This window comes from Ambystoma mexicanum, chromosome 3p (genome assembly GCF_040938575.1).
Source record: "Ambystoma mexicanum isolate Mex_15411 chromosome 3p, UKY_AmexF1_1, whole genome shotgun sequence".
NCBI classification, from domain to species: Eukaryota; Metazoa; Chordata; class Amphibia; order Caudata; family Ambystomatidae; genus Ambystoma; species Ambystoma mexicanum.
This window is the reverse complement of record NC_090925.1, coordinates 612843692-612867838: the sequence shown is the minus strand read 5'-3', so window position 1 is coordinate 612867838 and position 24147 is coordinate 612843692. Positions and strand designations below refer to the sequence as shown.

At 46.2% G+C, this 24147-nt stretch overlaps 1 protein-coding gene across 3 annotated transcripts in view; it reads left to right on the top strand.

Moving 5' to 3' along the window:
* The window catches only part of SLC12A5 (solute carrier family 12 member 5), a 1549598-nt gene that overhangs the window by 1073805 nt on the left and 451646 nt on the right, over window positions 1–24147 (top strand). For all 3 annotated transcript variants that reach the window (XM_069651368.1, XM_069651367.1, XM_069651369.1), the window contains exon 5: window positions 7220–7274. In XM_069651368.1, the coding sequence (XP_069507469.1) occupies window positions 7220–7274 (55 nt within the window). The remainder of the gene's footprint in view (window positions 1–7219; window positions 7275–24147) is intronic.

Below are 24147 nucleotides of genomic sequence, written 5' to 3'. Positions count from 1 at the left end.
ACACCCCATCAGCCTGTCACTTCTATGAAATATATGACTCTTAGAAACTGCCACCATGCACACCCCATCAGCCTGTCACTTCTAGAAACTGCCACCATGCACACCACATCAGCCTGTCACTTCTAAGAAACATATGACTCTTAGAAACTGCCACCATGCACACCCCATCAGCCTGTCACTTCTAGAAACTGCCACCATGCACACCCCATCAGCCTGTCACTTCTAAGCAGCATCTGACTCTCAGAGACTGCCATCATGCACACCCCATCAGCCTGTCACTTCTGAGCAACATCTGACTCTTAGAGACTGCCATCACGCACACCCCATCAGCCTGTCACTTCTAAGCAACATCTGATTCTTACAAACTGCCATCATGCACACCACATCAGCCAGTCACTTCTAAGCAAGATTTGATTCTTACAAACTGCCATCATGCACACCATATCAGCCTGTCACTTCTAAGCAACATCTGATTCTTACAAACTGCCATCATGCACACCACATCAGCCAGTCACTTCTAAGCAAGATTTGATTCTTACAAACTGCCATCATGCACACCATATCAGCCTGTCACTTTTAAGGGGCAGGAAAAGGAGGAAGATGTGCCTCAGACTTGCCACATACTTCTTTCCTGTGTAATCAGATGCACAGATGTGGGAAAATTGCCTGCTTGTTATTCATAGCAAAAGTCTGTATTGTGTGTGCCTAGCTGGCCAGCGTCATTGAGCTATCTATATCTGTGCTACTCAATTGCTATCAGTTAATGTTAACGTTAAAGGTATGAAGAGGGAGTAGGAAAGTGAGAGAAGTGGTGTGCTGTTGGCAGCTTCAGTTCGGTTTTCACCATACGCTGAGCTTGGGTGTGAATATCGGATCGATGCGAGACCTTGTGTGCTGCAGTGCGGTTTATGTGTTTTTTGTTTGCTGTTGGGTCATCAGTTGTCTGTTTAATTACAGTTCTACAGCGTGCACTACTCTAACACGTCCCTTGGCACCTGTGGTCTTAATCTAATCTAATAGCACCCATTTTAGAATGTTCTGGTTGCCTCAGCCACTCAGGATGCGCATTAGAGAGAAATTGAGAGACATTCAAGGCACTTTTACCCAGTATTTGCTCACACATTTCCCTTCCTGCCCAGCTGGACCAAGGAGAAGGTCCTTGGTGCCTGCGCTCCAGCCCTGCATCACCTTCTCACCAGGTGGACGTATACTGGTTCTTCCAGACACCACCTCGTGCTTAACAGGCCATGGCGAACACAGAGGGCCGCTATTGCTGACAGTGCTTCCCGACTGTGACCACTCTGTGCATGCTGTCCCATGTTGCACCTGCCAACACAGCATCCCATAGTAGGGCCGTGTTGCGATGTCTGAACGGAGGAGTGGGGGCACTGTGTTTGATAATGACATGTTTCCCCATTTTTTGGGATGAAGGCTTGCCACCACAGACCATGAAAGCCTTAGCATTTTGGTGGGTGGAATTTTTGGGCATTAGGTGCTTGAAAAGCCTTCCTTAATACCCTTACTTTGCTCGGGACGTTACATGGGGATGTCTAGCCACCTACTGTTTGGGACTGATTGATTGATTGATTGATTGATATTTTATTTCTATCGCGCTCGTACCCAAGTGTTTCAGAGCGCGACAAGGCAAGGGAGGGGGGCAGGGGAGAACAAAACAGCGATCTTAATAGGCCCAGTGACATTGAGAACGCGCAAGTGCATGGAAGAGGGGGGAGGGGAAATGTGCATGGAAGGGGGGAGAGGTAGAAAGTGCGAAGCAGAGGAGAAACAGATAAATAACAATAAATAAATTGACTTTGGACACTAAGACTTAATTAAGGCTAAGCAGCATTGTGATACCAGCAGACTATAGCACAAGGAGGTGTTAAGCACAGCGAGAACCTCATGTTCTTTTTTCACTTCCCTTTTCTAAATATTTTCATCCCATGATTGACATGAATATGCCTTGTAATCCCAACTCATACTTGTGATGTTATAAAAAAGAGGTATTTGAAATACCATATGTTTTCACCAATACCACAATGCTCTCATTGAGAGCCCGAGTAGACCCCGCTGTTTCAGGCCAACTGGACGTTTTCTCAACACGTTTGCTGTAGTAGGAGACCTGCATGAAGGGCATGTGCATAGTCCAAGCATGCATTTCATGCATCCCCCACCAGAGTAGCTCTCAATTCCTTAATTGAAGGGTTTGAAATACACAATTTGCACCGAACGGTGGGACGGAGCAGGACTTGTTTCAGCCCCTAAGGAGGGCAGGCTTCAGGGTTCTTTGCTTTCTTGTAGGCTTCGGCCAGTTCTGTGACATCAAATAGGCTGTCAAAGAACTCTTTGGTAGATTGGAGTATTCCCAGCGGACACCAGGAACAATGAAGAGGGTTTATTTCTTGGTATGTTAACTCATTTCCTTTTAAAGCCCCAGCGGCGGTTCCCGATCCATCCTCTCCTTCCAACCATCTCTCCTCAATCAGGGGTGGACTGGCCTATGGGAAACTCTGGAGATTTCCCGGTAGGCCTCTGCACCCCTGGCCTCTTGTGTGTGGTATTTCCAAATGTTCTCATAGGAAAAGCATTGGGCTGGCTAAAAATGTTTCACATGGGGCCACTTTTAAAAATATTTCCAGGGCCTCTGTTGGTCCCCAGTAATTATTTCCAGGGCCTCTTTTGGTCCCCAGTAATTATTTCCAGGGCCTCTTTTGGTCCCCAGTAATTATTTCCAGGGCCTCTTTTGGTCCCCATTAATTATTTCCAGGGCCTCTTTTGGTCCCCAGTAATTATTTCCAGGGCCTCTTTTAGTTCCCAGTCTACCCTTGTCCTTAAACCTCGCTCTTCTCCCTTCCACGTTCTCGCTTCTCATCCTAGCTTCTCATTTCCACATTCCACCCTCTGCAAACCTCACTAGGAACTGCCAGCATACTACACATCTTCCTTTCACTTAAAAAAAGCATAATCTCTAAAAGGACCGGGCCACCTCACCAGTCTTTTAGGTCTTTGCGCTGTCGGATCCGGAGGCATTACCATATTACTTCCCTTTCAAGCTTGCCCTACATTAACCACTCTCTTCATATTACACTCTCCCCTGTCCTCCGTGTTGACCGCTGTAGGAAATACTTCAACCACTTTCTGGGGTAGTGACCACTTCATTGGGCCTCTCCGAGAAGCACATGGCAGTTCCACTCTCACAGACTCTCTGCTTGGTTTCAGTGATACCTTGATGGCCCTCATGAGCAACATGGATAATCTTCTCTCTCACTCTGCAAGGAGGTATTACTCTGTCACCCCTCATGACAGCTCCACCTACTGCCTGCAAGTCATCCTTAAGGGGCCATATACCTTCCAGATGTGTCCTTGCTATGCTTTCTCTCATCACTGACCTTTTCTTTATTAATTCTCCTTTCATTCTCCTCAGTATCCTCTTCCAAACAGGTATCCCATTCATCTGTCGAAATCATAGTCGGTTCAACACTCAAAATTCACTCTTCTTCTTTATTCCCATCATCCTGGGGATCAACTCTGCTATGTGCCACCAACCGTACCTAACAGTCTGCACGTCAGTTCTTTCCCCCGGGAGGTATTCCGCATCTAACGCATACTCCTGGAGCGACCGCACCCCTCTTCTTATCCCCGGAGAAACTCTATCCAATCACTTTGCCTTTAGGGGTTCTCTCTGTGGTTTGTGATCTGTGTGGACTATGAACATTGTACCCCCTCAAACATGTTCCTAAACCTCTCTGTTAACCATTTTATTGCTAGGAGTTCTTTTTCAATAGTTGAGTAATTTAACTCAGCACCCCTCGGAAGCCTGGATGCAAAAGCAATGAGGCATTTGATCGTCTGTCGTCCCACTTTGACGTTTTTAAGTGACAGTGTTCAGTCCAAGGCATCTTTGAATATGGCACACTCCCTTGCGCATTTAGCATTCTCTTCATACCTCGGTTTGTCCTTTATTAGTTGTCTCATGTGTGCTGTTTTGTCTGCAACGTTTGGAATAAACTTGGAATAACATACCGTCATCCCTAGAAATGAGCGCAGTTTGTCTTTATCACTAGCCTCTTGTGTTCCTTTGATGTTATTGGCTAAATCTTTTTTTGTTTAATGTCTCTTGCAGAGATTGTGTGGCCCAGGTAATCTATAGCATTTTAATTTCATTTGCATTTCTATTCACTTAGGGTGAGACCCCTTTCCGCCAATACTTTCATCACTCTGGCCATTCTGTCATCATGCCTTTTTTAAGATTGTTGCCAAATACTAATATATTGTGCTGAAGCATATGACTCCTGGTTCATTCTTCACTAATTTGTACATAATTCGATGAAAAATGGATGCTGCAGACACTAAGCTGAAGGGAATGCATATGAATTAGAACAGGTCTTCGGGTGCAATAAATGCTGTAAACTCCTTGGAACATAGATGCAGCCTTATTTGGTGATATGCAGCTGTGAAATCTAAGGATGAAAACACTTGCGCATCGCCTAAGGTGGACTAAGCCTCTGTGATATTTAGCAAGGGGCAGCGATCTGGCACAACACACTTTTTGAGATAGCTTAGATCCACACAAAGCCCCAACTTTCCATTGGGCTTAGCCACTATAACTAAAGGGGAAACCCATTCAGCTGTTTCAATTCTCTCAATGATACCATACTTTCAAGTTTGCACAGTTCTTCTCTCACCTTTTCCCTAATGGCCATGGGAATGCTCCTGACCTTGTGCACTAAAGGCTTGGAACCATGTTGTAATCTGGTCTAGTGTAGGTACCCCTTCAGACAACCTACTTTCTTTTTGAACCAACGATTGACGTCACTATCATTGCACTAAATCACTGACTCACACACATTGGTATTCAGTTTAATCTCCAGGCTTTTTTGTTGCAGCCAGCTCATAAAAGGGGTAGTCCCCTTTTCAGTAACATAAGCCTTCCCATTGACATTTCTTCCCTTGAACTCAAAATTGGCTTGGAACGAGCCTACAATTCCTATCTGCACCCCTCCATATGGTACTGTGCTAATGTCTACTTGCCTCAACATTTCTCCGACAAACAGGAGATCAAACATTACTTTTTGGAGAACTGTGCACTTTGCACCTGAATCAATCATCATTTCAACTGTTTTCCCAGTTATCTTCACATTGTCTCTAGGAAAATCTAAATCTTCCTCCTTATCTCCTACTGCAATCACAGCTTGCCAGCATACTACATAGATTCACATAGCTTAACATCCTATAGCCACAGGTATTTTGTCCTATATATAAAGGGGTCATAGAATGAGTGAGCAGGGAAACTGTTGAGTCACAAAATAACACAGAGTTGTTTGGGGACATCTGTGATAATAAAGTATTTTTATTACAATATGGATATATGTGGTAATGGATATGCTGTCTGCGGAGGTAGAACTAGCATCCTGTGTTGTCTTCTTTGTCCCAGGTGGGTGATTTATAAGATAGGTGTAACATTGGCTGATATTATATGTTTCCATAATCATGACATTTTGGAACAGAAAGTAATGTTTGTCTTTATTCGTTGGGAAAAGATTGCACATTGTTTGTAATCCTTTTCTGTGGATAATAAATAGATAACTGTCCAGGCACTGACAACTGCAAGAAAGCCGATGTCCATGGACAGAGTGTTTGTAACTTGGATAAAGCCTATAATAGCAGGCATTGGCAAATCCAACAGTTTGGGCTGCTGCATACGCATTGGATAGGCACTTGCCAGGCACTGCCGTAAAGGTTCTACCTAGCCATGAGATGCAAATAGATTGCAAAGGTTGTGTGTCCCTGGGCATATGATGGCAGTTCCAGGAAAACAAATATTGAATACACCCACCTCAAAACTGTTTGTTTTGCCATTGCTTGTTTTTAACAAGAATGCAGTGCAAAGGACAGATGGGAGGACACACTTATTGCTTATAAATCAAGTGTCTGAATGCACATTGGGTTAAGACATTTGTATTACACAAGGAGCTCATTCACAACTGCACTGAAACCAATAACTCTCAGAAGACTTAGAGATAACACAGGCAGGATCATAACAGGACACTGTTTGATTAAGGTGTGTGCTAGAACCAGCTCACATAGAACATAGAAGGGTGTGTTATGGGCTGGAGGAGCAAATAGTGGATGCCAATAGCTGTCGAGATTTGCATGACCATGCTCTGTCAATGAGTAGATACAAATGAAACAACTCCCACAAGCTGGAAATTCTTCCCCAAATCCGATTTCCCTCCTGTAAGTACCCCGATGCCAAATGTTTTGGCTAGTAGGTGGCACTAAAGCACCGCCAAATAGCCAAAGCTAACATAGGACCTGCCATCCATATATCCAGGAATCATACTTTCAAAGATAGTTAATTAACACTCGTGGAATGTTTGGATAAGGACGAGGAGCATTTAATATAATGTATTTTACAGTTTTCTAGGGTATGCAGTGATTTTAATTAATTCAAAGCAATGAATTGAATTTTTAAGGAACCGAAAACATCTATAAAAAATGTAAAAAATTTTTTAAAACTTTACATATATATATATATATATTATCAAAAGAAAAAGAAAAATGCCCTTTTTGGGGAAAAAAGGGCCAATCCAGCGGGTTGCACTCCTGAAAGCAGCCGGGAGATGTGAATCAAGTCTCAGCAGTAAAAAGGTATGACAGCAAGTCCAAGCAGCACGCAGATTTCTTTATTAATTAAAGTGCATTTGAAGGGGAAAAGCCTGGATGGCAGACGACGCTTTTCGCTGTATCCTAACCGCTTGTTCACGTATATATATATATATATATATATGGGGTTGGGAATGGGAATAGTGGTTTTGGGTGGGGGAAAAAAGTACGAACAAAAAAGGGGGGCCTTGGGTGGGTAATGCCCACAAACAAAGACAAGACAAAAATGTGTTATTTTTTTATTAGATGTTTTTTGTTCGTTGAAAATTCATTAGTTGTTTGTGATTTGTTAAAATCAGATGGAACCTTTTCTAGGTGCAGACTAGGCCAGTTCAGGCATTTGACCCATGTCCCGAATGTGTTGGTATGAACACCAACCATCCAACTACCCTTTCCCTTGGCACATTGGTAATGTGCCTACCTCCATCAACCGATCATATGCCTGTTTGGCACTGCCTTCTCAAATGGACAGTGTGAAAGACCGTAGACTTGCGAGAGCGTGACCTATGGCACCCGGTGCTAAAATGTTCCAATTGTTGTCTCTTCTCCCTAGACCATGCTGACGGCCATCTCGATGAGTGCCATCGCTACCAATGGAGTGGTGCCAGGTAAGATGTTTTCCGTATTTCTTGATGAGGCCGAGTATTGGAAGAGTGGTCAAATGTGTGGCAGAGAAGTGAATTGCTGCGCGGCACAGAGTCTTCACTGTTCCTGACTTGCAGTTCAGTTAAATGGAGCTCATTGCAGCAAAGTGCCTCTCATTTTCGTAGCATAACCTCTGCCATTAAGTTGCCTGCATTAGGTGGCTACCCAGTCCTAACTAGATGGGGTACAGCAACAGGGGCTGCAATGGGATTATGGACGTGGGATGTGTCCTATAAATTCATTTAGGGACTTGGGTGGTCAGCATTCCTGTCTCGCTATAGGTGATGGTGGCTCTGCCCTATGGACATGTGAGGGTATTCCTTCTGCTATTCGATTGACAATTGGTTTTGCCAACATAGTAATAGCCACACGGGCACACTACACCATATACAACATTTGAAGTATCACATGTTCCCTGAGGAAGTAATAGTATTTCTTGCATGTGTCTGGATGCCCTGCAATGTTTACTTTTTACAGACTTTCACCCAAGCAATACCTCTGGCAAAGGACACCAGCCCACTTCAATGCACAGAGAATGCCCAATCCCCTCTTGCATTCATCTTAATATGCCAAGACTTGCCCAGCTTCCAGTAAAAGGGGCCGACTTTCATTCACCTGCCCTTATGTTCCTCTTTACATTTGCCTTTCACACAGTCTATCCTGGACTGGGCCACTCTTGGCCCTCTGAATTCTTAGTCCCAGCATAGCTGGTGTGCTGCTATGTCTTTCCTGTGCTGCTTAGCGCCCCCTCTCGGCCTTGCTGCATCTTTCAGTGATGGGGTTCCTGCTCTGTATAGATTCTAAGCATCACAGGTGCTCTGCCCCACCGTCCCCTGCCTGCACGGACTCCCTTTCACACACCCTGTCCGTCTCCTGTTCCCGCGCCACTCAGCGACAGTGTAGGCTCCCGTGTCTCCCCATTCCTGCTGTCTGCCTGCCACCCTCTTTCTCCCCATCACTTCCACCCCCTGCGCACCTCTTCCCCCAGACATGTCTGCGCCCCTGCGCTTCCATTAGCAGCATGGTTGAGCCCTCTATGGCGAGGACAGTGAGGTAAACACCTGCACTGCTCAGGCAATGGCTGGTGCCTGTTGCGCAGCAGACAATAACTGCTTTCTCAGGCAACATAACCCTCCACGCTTCAAGGGATCGCTGGAGCACTTCTCAAATCCACCATGCAGTCATACACTGCAATTGATATATATTAAGCTGCCCTCGAGTAAACTCCCCTTCATCCACAGATGCAATGGAACACCTTCCAGACTCTTCCTTCTCACACATCCAAGCTCCCTCATTGCCCCTCTCCTCTTCACCTTTTCTTTTAGTTTGGATTAACCTGTCCGTCCTTATTTGGCCTCCCCTTTTATTTCCCTTCCCTCCACAGACTACGGTCTAGAGAACCCTCTTGGGGGAAATAGTTTCTGAAAAGGTCAAGGCATTCTGAGACTGCTGCTGTTGTGATTTGGTGCAGGTCAAAAGCTTCATAAGATAACATAGCACCCAATAGCTGTAAATTGAGGGTCGCAATTGTTGCCAAGAAACCCGACTTGCTCACTTTCGGCAGTCCAAAGATGACTACACAGGAGGGTGAGTGGAAAGCGGTACAAATAGATGACTACACCGGAGGATGAATGTGGAAAGCGGCACGCATATCGGCACGCATAGATGACTACACAGGAGGGTGAGTGTCGAAGCAGCACGCTTAGATGACTACACCAGAGTGTGAGCATGGAAAGCGGCACGCATAGATGACTACACCAGAGGGTGACCGTGGAAAGCGGCATGCATAGATGACTACACCAGAGGGTGGGTGTGGAAAACGGCACGCATAGATGACTACTCCAAAGGATGATTGTGGAAAGCGTCATGAATAGATGACTACACCAGAGGATGAGTGTGGAAAGCGGCATGCATAGATAACTACACCAGAGGGTGGGTGTGGAAAACGGCACGCATAGATGACTACTCCAAAGGATGATTGTGGAAAGCGTCATGAATAGATGACTACACCAGAGGATGAGTGTGGAAAGCGGCATGCATAGATGACTACACCAGAGGGTGAGTGTGGAAAGCGGCACGCATAGATGACTACACCGGAGGCTGAATGTGGAAAGCGGCACGCATATCGGCACGCATAGATGACTACACAGGAGGGTGAGTGTCGAAGCAGCACGCTTAGATGACTACACCAGAGTGTGAGCATGGAAAGCGACACGCATAGATAACTACACCAGAGTGTGAGCATGGAAAGCGGCACGCATAGATGACTACACCAGAGGGTGACCGTGGAAAGTGGCATGCATAGATAACTACTCCAAAGGATGAGTGTGGAAAGCGTCATGAATAGATGACTACACCGGAGGATGAATGTGGAAAGCGGCACGCATATCGGCACGCATAGATGACTACACAGGAGGGTGAGTGTCGAAGCAGCACGCTTAGATGACTACACCAGAGTGTGAGCATGGAAAGCGACACGCATAGATAACTACACCAGAGTGTGAGCATGGAAAGCGGCACGCATAGATGACTACACCAGAGGGTGAGCGTGGAAAGAGGCACGCATAGATAACTACACCAGAGGATGAGTGTGGAAAGCGACACGTGTAGATGACTAAACAGGAGGGTGAGTGTGGAAAGCAGCATGCATGGATGACTACACCAGAGGGTGAGTGTGGAAAGCAGCACACATGGATGACTACACCAGAGGGTGAGTGTGGAAAGCGGCATGCATAGATGACTACACCAGAGGGTGACCGTGGAAAGTGGCATGCATAGATGACTACACCAGAGGGTGAGTGTGGATAACGGCATGCATAGATGACTACACAGAGGGTGAGTGTGGAAAGTGGCACGCATAGATGACTACTCCAGAGGATGAGTGTGGAAAGCGGCATGCATAGATGACTACACCAGAGGATGAGTGTGGAAAGCGACACGTGTAGATGACTAAACAGGAGGGTGAGTGTGGAAAGCAGCATGCATGGATGACTACACCAGAGGGTGAGTGTGGAAAGCAGCACACATGGATGACTACACTAGAGGGTGAGTGTGGAAAGCGGCATGCATAGATGACTACACCAGAGGGTGAGCATGGAAAGCGGCATGCATAGATTACTACACCAGAGGGTGAGTGTGGAAAGCGGCACGCATAGATGACTACTCTGGAAGTTGAGATTGGAAAGCGGCACACATTGGTGTTAGTGCTTGGAATAGAGAGAGCCGATGCCTTTAGAATAATTTTAGGAACATTTGCATTATACTAGCCAGGGTGATGGGCACAGGCTCCCATAGAGATGACCAGGATGTAACACAATGTCCTTCCTGCACAGCTGGGGCAGTTTTGAAGTTGCCAGCTCAGGATAGCTGCCCTGCTTCCAGAGTTTCATGAGATGAGACTGTCCACATATGGCATATTCGAGGATTACCTCAATAATGTTAGCCCTGGGTATGTGCACTCTTTGTACATACAGATGCATGCTAACACGCTGAAGGTAGCTTCTTCACTGCTAAATTGAAGGTTAACAATACAATAGATCTTGTGCTGCCTGTGGTGCAGCAGTTGAATGCGTTGTGCACCTCATGTTGTTTTGTGCCTGGTATAACAACTGAAGGACACGCTATTTGCTACCCCTATTTAAGCGAAGGGATCTGAGATCAGTGCTGTTGCGCTGGAGCTTTGTGCTAATGCCAAGGACCCTGCTGCTATCTTTTCTGTGTCACCATGTTTGCATAGTCTCTGGCTGAGAAGATTTAAGCTGTAGAGTGCTCGCTTCAAGCTGCTGCTATCTGTCTATTAATGTGTTTTTAAATTTGATTCATGTAGTTTTAGTGTTATGATGATTCTTAGTGTATTTTTCCCTTTCCCATCATTTTTGTATTTTGTATTTTAATTGGGATGGATGGATTTTAATGGCATGATGATTTTAACTGTGTATTATGAACTGTATCCTGTTGTTATACTTGTATGGCTTTAACTGCCGAATAAAGTTGTTTCATCATCAATGGAGTCAAGAATTGACTGTCTATCCTCTGAAATCTCCTTCCTACGTCGAGATCTTCACAAACTCTCCTCGTGAATGCAGGAAGCGGAACAGAGAATATCAACCAAGGAAGATGAGATGTGGAAAAAGGAAGGGCAATTGGCGTTAGTGACACAAAAGGTAAATGGCCTTGAAAGCTGTGTGGAGGACAGTGAAGGGAGATCCAGACGAAACAACCTCTGTATACTTGGAATTCCAGAAAAAGCAGAGGGCCCAAGTATGGAACTCTTCTTGGAACAGTGGTTTACTGATTTTATGGCACCAAAAAAGCTGTCCAATTTCTTCTCGGTGGGAAGAGCTCATCAGGTCCCCAAGGGAAGGCCCACCCTGTGGGCACAACCTCGCACAGTGATAGCTATACGTTTGAAATACCGAGACAGAGATGCCCTTCTACAAATGGCAAGAGCGATTGGCCCCATCATGTTTAATGGCTCAAAGATATTTTTTTCTCCAGAATACACGAGAGAGGTGCAAAGGGCCCACCAATCATTTGATGTAATAAAGAAAAAACTAGTGACTAATGGCTTCAAATACATCCTCGTCCCCTTGCAATTAAAGGTGTATCATGGAACGGAAGCTCTTCTCTTTAATAAGCCATGAGAGGCATGTGACTGGTACAAAACCTATGTACAGCACACACCAAGACCTGGAACACAAAAAGACGCAGCGACGGGGGCCTGGGGAGATAACATTGTCAAACCCGCTATACTCCCAGGACACGGCGACACCAGAAGATATAGGAAACAGGATGGACAACGGTGCTGAAAACTGACTAATGCGACCCCGTGATCACTGGGATTGTGGGTACCAGGCATTGACCTTAAAAGAAAGGGCATGATGAAAATTGGCACTTGACAGACTTAACCGGGGCACATACATAATTGGTTGTAATTGCCAGTGGAGTACAAATGGTTGAGATAGTTGACTTGTGCCAGGTTGACACAACCCTGGGGGGACAGTTGCTTCATGTTGGGGAGAAGTGCAGTTGGTGGGAGTTGTGAATGTTTATATTGTGTAGTTGGTTCAGGTTGCTTGCAGGAAGGAGAGAAAAGAGGGTGCAAAAGGGTGAAGGTTGAATTGGGTCACTTGGATTGGAGGATACTATGTGGGGGAGCCTGCGCCTTATTTAGTAGTAGAGAATATCACACAAGGGCCAAGTCAGTTTATTAACATGGAATGTTAATGGCCTCTGTGCAAGTATAAAACGTAGATTCCTACTGCAATTCCTAAATAGATATTCTCCTGATTTTGCTCTTTTAGCAAGCTCGACTGGCAGGGATGAATTGCTGATTCTTTAGGAGGTCCAATTATAAGACCGCCTTTCACGCAGGATTTACCAGAGGCGCTAGGGATGCCCTGATCTTGATCCACAGAAGGGTGCCTTTCTCGCTCATCTAGATTGAGACATACCCCTGTGGGAGGTATGTCATGATGCGTGGTGAATTGCAGAGAGCCATCTGGGGTATTGTAGCGATTATATGCACCTTTCCCTCTCACACAGGAGTTAATTAATGATCTTCAAAAATGTACTTTGATGACACAGGCAGTAAGATGGGTCTGGAGGGGGGATTTTAATGTCGTGATGGACACTACATGTTCGAACAAGCCTTATTCTGCATTGTTAACCATAAAAGTTGTTGTACAGTTGAAACCGTTAATTAAAAAAGGTTTATAAAATTCATATAAAACCATACAAAACATAACACATTTCTGCATTTTAAAACCATTTAGAATTAACAATATTTAGGAAGCAGAATAAGCTCCGTATTACATGGTTTCAAGTATACACCAATGTTGGTCTTCTTAAGCAAGCTCTGTGTGTATAAAGCAAATAGCATTCATGTCGGTTGTATTTTTACAGAATGTTACATCTGTTTCGGTAAATATGCTACACCCATTAGCCCAAACAGAGGCACAAGGTAACGTTTCCTGAGGTCCAAGTACCCAGGGCACCAAAGTAGAAAGTGCTTTGTTTCTTCAGGATCACCACAGATTTTACAATGGGTGTCTGGTGTACAGGTCCACCTGGCTGTATAAAGGGCAACTCTTAGTGTATCGATATGTAGTTGGAAGTACAGGGCTCGAGCAAAGCCAGTTTTTATCGAACCTAGACTGGGCTCAAAGACCACATTTCCTTTCACCAACATGTATGGTTCCCCAGTTTTTAATATGGCACATGCCCTGTACATTTTCCTATTCAAATCGTCACTACACTTAATTTTGACCATCTTCGAGCTTGTCACTTCTGCAGCCTCAGTCCAGAAAGTTGGTAAATTGAGGGCTTCAAAACCTTTACAAATGCTCCTCAACCACTGCAGCGAACCTGACCCAGAAACATTTTGCAGACTCATAATTGCTTCACTATATTTAGCAAGCTCCGGGGTGCTTCACAGTCTGACCCAATATTTTAGCGGTCTACTTGCTTCATGTCACATTCCAGTCTCAGACTAGCCATTGGCGCACCCCTCGGTTGCATGAGTAGTGACCCTAAAAAGTGGTTATCCACCACACTAATTTGTGCACTAACACAGTGGCCCCATAATTCTGCCCCATAAAGGGTTGCCGCCCACACCTGAGCTCCACATAGATTAAGAGCAGGAGAGATTGCACCCTTCCCATGTGAGCTACAAAAGGGACGGATTCCACTGCTGGGCTTCTCTAGGGAGGTCACTGGCTTGGCATTTTGAGCTTTCCATGTAACATCTTCCGTGAACCTAATCCCCTGGTAATCGTAATAATGCACCTGCTCCAGGATACATTCTTCTATTGCGATCTTCAAATTGATTTTCTGAATGTTTTTATGGTCAAACATCATCACCTTGTTTTTTTTTCTGTATTAAGTTCCATCGAAAGATCTTCACACATTTCGATAAACTTTCAGATTATGTGTTAAACCCTGTTACACCCACTAAACTGTGTGCATTCGCTTCAGCTATGGGTTGGCTAGATACTTGGAAGGAATTGCATATAGGCGAAAGGGGGCTTTCCTTTTTGTCCAGGGTGCTTTCCTCATGTCTAGATTGGATTATTTCTTTATTCCACAGAGAGGGACATGGCCTGAGTGCCGCTAGGTTCATAGCCAGAGGGATCTCTGATCTCTCCCCTTTGCTTGTCGAGCTCAAGGGTGGTTGAGAAGGATTAACGCCGGCATGGAGATTAAATGTGTACAATTTGGGCTTCCCGGATTTTCTAGACGTGCGGCAACAGGCACTGGCGGGGTATTTCACCATCAATGAAGGATCGGTAGAGCCGATTTGGGAGGGGTTTAAAACTCTCCTTTTCAACCTCTATCTGGCCTCTCTACCAGGAATCATCCGCGTGTGCAACCTCTCCTGTTACAACTATGCCTACGATACCCAACCTATCCTAAAAATTCCTAAAACAAGCACCAACCCACGTCCCGACCTTGAATCTTGCCTCAGTGATATTGACCGATGGATGACAAAACAACACCTCCTTCTGAACCCAGACAAAACTGAAATCATGGTGTGCAGCAATACTGCCCTTCTCCCGCAACCACTCCCATGGCCTTCTTCCCTTGGCCCTCCTCCCTTGCCCCCCCCACTCTCTCCAAAATAGTCAAAAACCTTGGCTGCAATATGGACCCGGGCCTAACCCTCTCCCGTCAGATCAATAATGTATAAAAATCCTGTCACTACCACCTCAAACTCCTTAGATGCATTTTCCTTACCTCACCTATCCCAACAGGATTGCCGCTGTTATGTCTATTGTTATACCAAGACTGGACTATGCCAACTCCTTATGCCTGGGAGCACCGGCATACCAACTTAACAAACTCCAAAGAGCCTAAAACGCTGCCTGCAAACTCCTTCTCGCCCTGGGATACAGAGACCACATCTCTCCTGCTCTCCGCACCCTCCACTGACTCCCTGTCGGATGAAGAGCCTCCTTCAAAACCCTATGCATTACCCACCGAGCAGTGCACAAGACCGGCCCAACGTACCTACAAGAGAAGATAAAACCCTACCTCCCATCACACACCCTAAGATCAAGCACCATCCTCTTACTAGTGATTCCAACCTCCATTTCAGCCAGGATGCGAGGATCCTACTTCTCAACCTTGGCTCCAGCTCTGTGGAACTCACTCCCCACCACACATTCGACACACCCAAGACTACATGGCCTTCCGCAAAGCTCTAAAAACATGGCTCTTTCCATAAACCTGATTAAGACCACCTAGGGCTGAAGACACCCTGCAGCCTGCGGACAAATGTTCGAGGAGACACCGAGCAATTACACCACTGAAAGCGACTAAGTAACCAAGACAGAGTCAGGAACTAATTACCATAGATGACAACCTTAGCATCCTGTAAGAGCTAGATATATGACTGCTGACTATCCGCTTCCTAAGTCTACTACACATGCCTAGCTGCCTCCTGTGCCATCTCCTCTGAGCGCAGCTATCACGAAACACGTAAATGTAATCTAGAACAGTGGGCTCGTAAGTATAAAACATCCACTCCAGACACTCGCATCTCCTATCACTATGCTACTACTCTACACCAACACACAATAGAGTGAAGCTACACCCCTCGATCAATTTCGGCCTAGCTGCTCACATACAAACAATACTCCAGAAACACCCCTACATCCTGCTAGAACGCAGCTATACCCCACGAAAAATCGGCCTAGCTGTACAAATAAGCACCCTACACAGGCCTAACGCCGCCAGAATCCAGTCTCGGAGACCAACCTCCACACTGCACACATTCAACTGATCTCTCAATACCATCACATCTAATGTTAGGATGCAGCTACCATCAGGCAATCGCATCAGCTGCTCACATATTGAGTGCACCTAAGCACCCAATGATATGATGCATCATTTTATATTTTATTTGTATCGCACTCCTACACAAGTGTTTCCCTTTTCCCTTTTCTCTCGACTGACCTGGACTACGGTCCCCGAGGGTGTTCAACCCACAAGCGCTTTGAGGTCATACCAATGATATATAGAGCGCTATATAAATGCCAAATAACATAACATAACATAACATATGGAATGCAGCACCCAGTCCATCAACTTTCTACCAGCAACTGTTGCCTCCAATCTGAAAGGGATCCATTCATTGGCTTTGGCTGTGGCCACTATACACGTATTTGGAGCCCACTAGCCAGTGCCTTCGACCCTGGCCAGGGAGCACGGCCCTTGGCTGTGCCCACTGTATATTTTAAAACACTAACGGGCCAGCAGCCATGGCTATTTGGCATGGCGATTGGCCATGGCCATCAGCCGTGTACACTATACATGTTCCCCAAATATGTTTGTCTTGTGGGCTCACTAGCCAGGGCCTTCAGCTTTGGCCTGTAAAATCAGGCTTGGTCCCACCCCAAAAGGGGCAGTCCAGCCCGAACTGCTTCGGTGCATCACTTCTGCACGAGACCACAAGCATCCCCAGGCACGTTTCAGCCTTGCTGGGCCTCATCAGTGAGGAATAGCTTAGGTCTTTAGGCCCAGTAGACACAGAGCCCTCGTCTGGGCATACCTGTCCCACTTGCTTTGGGGCCCGTGACCAACCTTTTGTTTGCAAAATTTGAGCCAAATCCATCATGCAAATCAAAAGTTATTAGCAATTCATGTTTCATTTCTACATGTAGTGGTGCTTGTTCATGCTGTAACAAAAGTGTGGGTTCAGCAACACTACCAATAAATCAGTGGCCAGCACCCAAAATTCAACATTGCTTGGTGCTCACAGAAGAAACACATCGTTGGTTCTAATCTGCACCCACCCCTTTGCAGGAAGAAAGATCATTTTGAGAGACACATAGTGTGTGTTCCCTGAAAAGAAGCTTTTGAAAAGGAAATGATGCAATTGTACTAACATTGGCAAATGCTCCTTGTTTAAAATATTACAATGTTCATGTCTAATGATCACTTCCAATATATATTGTAGTCATAATACTGATTAAAAACGTTTTATGAAAACCTAGAGTAATCCTCTACATAGTCTTCTCATGAAAGGTTATCATTCCAATGTGGACAGTCTGGTAAGCTGATATCATACTCTTTCCATTCAAATCACCCCATGACATATGGGAAGGGGACAAATAGCTCCAAAGAGGAACCCTGGCTGCTTTGCATAAAATGAAAGATAATTTGGGGAACATAAGGATGAACACAGATATTTATATTTGACCAATAGGTCTGTGATAAAAAAAAAGTGTTATGTGCTTGAATCGTCATGTACATAATGCACACTGCGCTTGGTGCTCATTTTATTTTTCAGAACAGTCACCCTACCATAAAGATTTCGTAACCATGAATCATAAATACTCCTTCAGACAGCCTCGGGATGTGGGGATAAAATAGCTGTGCTATCTGTGACTCCTTTGGGGTCTGGTCTCAGATAAAGGACATCTTCTCTATGGGGATCTGCACATGCCCAGTCCCTTAGGCACAGCCATACTTAAGGAATGATGTAGCTGGCGATAGACATATAGCTGCAGATGGAGCTGCCCGTTGGAGATGTCTCTGCATCTGGACAGATAGCCATCATCTTCCCCGTTTCCCTTGCTCTTTGCCCCACTTCTCTCTCTCTCCATATAATCCATCAATAATGGGTGATCTCATCAGCGCCTGTTCACATGTACTCCTCCCGCCCCCAAAACTGTTGTCTCTTTGCTTTGACATTTTGCTTCCCTTATATCCTCGATTTTCTGGGTTTATGAAAATGTACCTTTATTCAAAGATTTTGCCGCGCATGTTGACTCCTCCACACTAATTTCATGATAGCTGGCTGCGATTGTTTTCGGGTATAATTAGCAACATGGTAATTAGTGTTGCTATTGAGTTAATTACCACTTTAATGTCCCCTAGAAAGCGGGAAGGGGCATTTGAACTTTCTGCTTCCTGGCAGTGTGGGGGGAGGGACTCCATCTTGAGATCGTGCAGTGCTCCCCGGTGGAGGCTTACTGGGGGCCTGGCTTCAAGCATAAACAAAAGCGGTTGCCTAGCAAGCCGGTGAGATCCAATGGATATCCTAGAAAAATATCATGAAATATCATCTGTTACCCTCTCCCCCTCCCCCGCAGAGGTATAAGGTGTAAGAAGGGATCCGACCTGCAACTCAACATGTGATATGGGGACACAGGGGGCATATTATCCACTGTTGAGGGAAAGGTAATTTACAGAGACATCACTGGCAGTGATGGAGGTGAGGTATGGAGAGAGTGGTCAGGAAATGACATAGTGAAATTGAGGGAATGTCTTCCCCCTCAAATGGGGAATAGTGATAGAAGAAAAGAAATCCAGAGACAGTGTTGGAGTGAACCAATAGGAGATCAGGAGAATATCCTAGACTGCTTGGGGCTGGGGCAGAGTCTGGTGCATTTCGTGTGAAAACATGAAAAACATGTGGTTCCACCTATCGGAGATTTGTGAAGGCTCAACACCGAGCACACACACTCCTGAATACAGTTTTGAAGAACGCCTATGTCTTCTGTTGGTCCCTTGAAACGTTTATTGAAAGTAAAATATCACACAATTATGTTTTAACCAAACTAGAGAACATAACAAATGTTTGAATAGAACGGCTGCAGCTGTCTTCGAATAATAACAAAAATAGTTGACAAACACAAGTGATTATGGCAGGAGAGGCACCAGCCAATCAGGCGGCTAGGAATGCTGATTGTACCTTAAAGTAACATCCCATGTTCCAGCCAGCCACCAGTGCCTCTCCCACATATCCCCCATCTTTTTTTCTGTTTTCCTGTATGTCCTGAAAATAAAGAGGTGATGACTTTAAGGTTTAGAATTAATCTTGAACCTCTGGCAATTGCTTTGGGCAACCCTCCAGACCAACGTTCTTCGACTGCCAAGCCATTGCAGAAAGGGGAAAGACCATATGCAAATCAGGCCTGTGCCACCCCCAAAGGGCCAGTCCAGCCCGAACCGCTAGGTCACATCTCTCCTGTACGACACCACAAGCATCCCCAGACATATTTCGGCATCATTGGGCGTCATCATTGAGAAGTAGCTTGGGTCTCTAGGAACAGCAGGCATGGGATCCATGTCTGGGAATACCGTCCCACTCAGGGTGATAAAGCAAAAACAAAGAGGTGATAGCTGGAAGGTTTAGAATTTATCTTGAACCTCCGGCAATTGCTCTGGGCAACCGCCCCCACCTCCCAGACCATCGTTCTTCACCTGACATGCCTTTACAGGAAGGGGAAAGACCATATGCAAATCAGGCTTGGTCCCACCCCCAACGTGGCTGTTCAGCCGAGCTGCTAAATCACAACCCTCCTGCACGAGACCACAAGCATCCCCAGACATTTTCAGCCTCATTGGGCATCACTCCTGTATGCCCCGAGCCTCACATCACCCTCACTCCAAGAATAATGCACCCCTCACCCCCTTCCCAACCACTTACTTGTGCTGCTGATCTGTGCCAGAATGGCCACCATCACCGTTAGACCCAGACCGCGGCACAACGTGTTTCTTTGTCTCCCTCTCCACAGGATTGGAAAGACCCGTTGAAGGCATTGGGGTTACCGATCCCGTTGTCCTATCTGAGATGCACACACGAGTAAATACTACCTGTTGTACACCAAGTAAACTCAAATTGGAGCTAGTGGAAAGCCTTAATCCTAATTGTTACACACTATTTATCATTCAAGTGTGGTCACCACTAATGGAGGATTTTCTAAATTCTCCCAATTTAGAGACTTATCCGACATCCATCGGACACTGATTGAGTGAAGAATTATCCGCAGCAGGGATTTATCCAAGGTTTCAAGGCCACCACCCGCTGAACACACAGTGGAGCTGAGTCTCGAATATGCAACAGATAAAAGCAGGTTGTAGACAGAGACATTAAGTGTCAGTAAATTATGAAGATAACAGGTTTAGTTGAGAGATGGTAATTAGTATCCCTATTTTGTAATCCTTTTAGATTGAAAGGCTCACGAATCCTATCAAGATACCACACATACTGGAGTGGTGTATGCCGTCCTGAGGCAGGTTGGCTAGAACTGTTGGGGCAAAACCTTTTAAGCCTGCATCACACCACAACCGAAACATGTGTAGACGATAAAAAAACTCTCTGTAACAAGAACAGAGGGTCACATGTAGAAGACAGAAGAGTGTTGGACTTGATCTCGCAAATCATTTCTACATTGGGCATAATGAACACCCATTTTTTTTTCCTTTTCTGAGCATGAAGATGACCTGTATGAATGAAGTATGAATGATGAATGATGGGAAAAGCTTTGTTAGTTTGAGCCGATTTCTAGAACATTATTGATGTAGAATTAAATGCTTAACATTTTCTGTTATGTGAAATAAACTCCATATCAAGAAAAAACTTTTTGGAAAAACCAAAAAAGATTTCTGTTATCTTTGTACCTCATCCTTCCATGACACAACTTACTTATGCTTGTGGGAGGGCCCTGCATGACCAAAAGTTCTCATCTGTCGTCTAGCAAGAGGCTCCTTATCCAAGAGTAGCTCCGCAACGCAAATAATAATTCACTCCCTTAGGGATCCTATGTTCCACTGGTTGGTGGAAGCAGGCATGTACGTACTGGTCAAGTCCAAGTCGAGCTCAGTGCACGGTCCTACAATAAGGCATTGTTCCTATGTGCAGGGAGAATGTGAACACATCTTAGTCTGATTGGTTGTCTGGAGTCAAAGCTGAATCCCCATCTGAGAGCCTGACTGGGATTAAGCCCCAGAGGGATGAATGGAGCACCCAGCAAGGAGTGGGTGGCAGACACAATGTGTTAACGGATGCAACTCTGGCATTGTGGTCTGGGTTTGTCCAGTGAATGTGGAGACCCTGCTCCCTCCACTGCTTTATTGAATATCTGCAATCAGAAGAAGGCGTTGGTCTGAAGACTGGATCCAAGGAGAAGCCTCAGCAGGACCACCAGGACCACCTTACAAAAAAGTCCTCCCTGGTCGTTTCAGAATCGGCCTTCCAATCCACCAGCATGAGTAAAAGGTAAGTGCCCACTCCCCTTGTGCAGGGAGTAGGAGGCTGGATGGAGGTTCCAGTCGTGTGCCCTTTGGAAGCATTGTTTGGCATCTCCCGGTGCCTGCGAAGAGGACAGCAAGAGAGAGAGAGAGAGAGCGAGAGAGGCCCATACCCCAGCAGAGGCATTGCTAGGGAGGGCTGGGGGGGCTATAGCCCCAGGTGTTTTGGTTGTAGCCCGGATAGGAGCCCAGGGGCTACAACCAAAAGGGTAGCTAGCCCTGAGTCCCGGTAGTCCTGACATTAGCGTAGCCCTGTATCATTTCCAGACCTAGCAGCACCCCTGCACTGAGACTGCCTACACTAAATGCTTCGCTGGAGCTCTGCTGTACTAGAAAGGCCTGCATTGCACCACAGCAAAGATGTACACACACACGCGTGTAGCTATGCCACCACATTGACACTGAAAGCTCCTCTTTTTGGTGGACCTGTAACCCCCAGGCTCAATAGACTACCGAGGCGACCGAGCCTGCAACGCCTGCCTGTGCATTCGAAGTCCTCTTCAATATACTGCTCACGCCAACCCCATGGAAGACTTTAGCCCTCAGGCATAGTGCGCAGGAAACGTGTCATCCAGAAGGTTGGTGTTCTCTGTACTTAGACACTGCTTTACACTGTACACATTTGTCTGCACATTTTCAAGAGAGACATGAAGCACACATACAATATTTATGTGTGACGTCTTTTATTCTGTGATAAGAATGTCCCTCCATTTCACCTCCTCCCCACTACATTCAGTAGAGCTGGGCATTGCATGCCTGCTCAGGTCTGCCCAGGATGAGCCAAGGAAGCTAATGAAAAGCCAGATATCGCTAGAGAGAGGGAAGTGAGTCTGGCCCATTAACACGCGCCTGAGGGAAAACTCCTCACCCGCCCATACTCTCTCTTATAAGGCTTGCCCTCTGCATCATTCAGGTCTGCCCATGATGAGCCAAGGAAGCTAAGGAAAAGCCAGATATCCCTAGAGAGGGAAGTGAGTCCGGCCCATTAGCACACGGCTGAGGGTAAACTCCTCACGCCCCTATACACTCTCTCTTGCAAGGCTGGTCCTATGCATCATTCAGGGCTACCCATGATGAGCCAAGGAAGCTAAGGAAAAGCCAGATATCCCTAGAGAGGGAAGTGTCTCAGGCCCATTAACACGCGCCTGAGGGAAAACTCCTCACGTGCCCATACTCTCTCTTATAAGGCTTGCCCTCTGCATCATTCAGGTCTGCCCATGATGAGCCAAGGAAGCTAAGGAAAACCCAGATATCCCTAGAGAGGGAAGTGAGTCCGGCCCATTAACACACGGCTGAGGGTAAACTCCTCACGCCCCTATACACTCTCTCTTGCAAGGCTTGTCCTCGGCATCATTCAGGTCTACCCATGATGAGCCAAGGAAGCTAAGGAAAAGCCAGATATCCCTAGAGCGGGAAGTGAGTCCGGCCCATTAACACACGGCTGAGGGTAAACTCCTCACGCCCCTATACACTCTCTCGTGCAAGGCTTGTCCTCGGCATCATTCAGGTCTACCCATGATGAGCCAAGGAAGCTAAGGAAAAGCCAGATATCCCTAGAGCGGGAAGTGAGTCAGGCACATTAACACACGGCTGAGAGAACTCCTCACGTGCCCATACTCTCTCTTGCAAGGCTTGTCCTCGGCATCATTCAGGTCTACCCAGGATGAGCCAAGGAAGCTAAGGAAAAGCCAGATATCCCTAGAGCGGGAAGTGAGTCAGGCACATTAACACACGGCTGAGAGAACTCCTCACCCGCCCATGCTCTCTCTTACAAGGCTTGTCCTCGGCATCATTCAGGTCTACCCATGATGAGCCAATGAAGCTAAGGAAAAGCCAGATATCCCTAGAGCTGGAAATGAGTCAGGCACATTAACACACGGCTGAGAGAACTCCTCACCCGCCCATACTCTCTCTTATAAGGCTTGCCCTCTGCATCATTCAGGTCTGCCCATGATGAGCCAAGGAAGCTAAGGAAAACCCAGATATCCCTAGAGAGGGAAGTGAGTCCGGCCCATTAACACACGGCTGAGGGTAAACTCCTCACGCCCCTATACACTCTCTCTTGCAAGGCTTGTCCTCGGCATCATTCAGGTCTACCCATGATGAGCCAAGGAAGCTAAGGAAAAGCCAGATATCCCTAGAGCGGGAAGTGAGTCAGGCACATTAACACACGGCTGAGAGAACTCCTCACGTGCCCATACTCTCTCTTACAAGGCTTGTCCTCGGCATCATTCAGGTCTACCCATGATGAGCCAAGGAAGCTAAGGAAAAGCCAGATATCCCTAGAGCGGGAAATGAGTCAGGCACATTAACACACGGCTGAGAGAACTCCTCACCCGCCCATACTCTCTCTTATAAGGCTTGCCCTCTGCATCATTCAGGTCTACCCATGATGAGCCAAGGAAGCTAAGGAAAAGCCAGATATCCCTAGAGAGGGACGTGAGTCCGGACCATTAACACATGGCTGAGGGAAAGCTCCTCACGTGCCCCTACTCTCTCTTGCAAGGCTGGTCCTATGCATCATTCAGGGCTACCCATGATGAGTCAAGGAAGCTAAGGAAAAGCCAGATATCCCTATAGAGGGAAGTGAGTCCGGCCCATTAACACACAGCTACATCATTCAAGGCCGTACATTTTGTATGTTCAATTAGCAAATGATTGCACATTTCCGAATGCGCCCATCCCTGAGAATAGCGAGACACAATTATCTTGTGCTCCGTTCCAATGTCCATCCAAAAATGTCACATAGTGGGCACCTCTTTGGCCCTCAGGATGGCCGTCCCTCTAAAAGTCCAG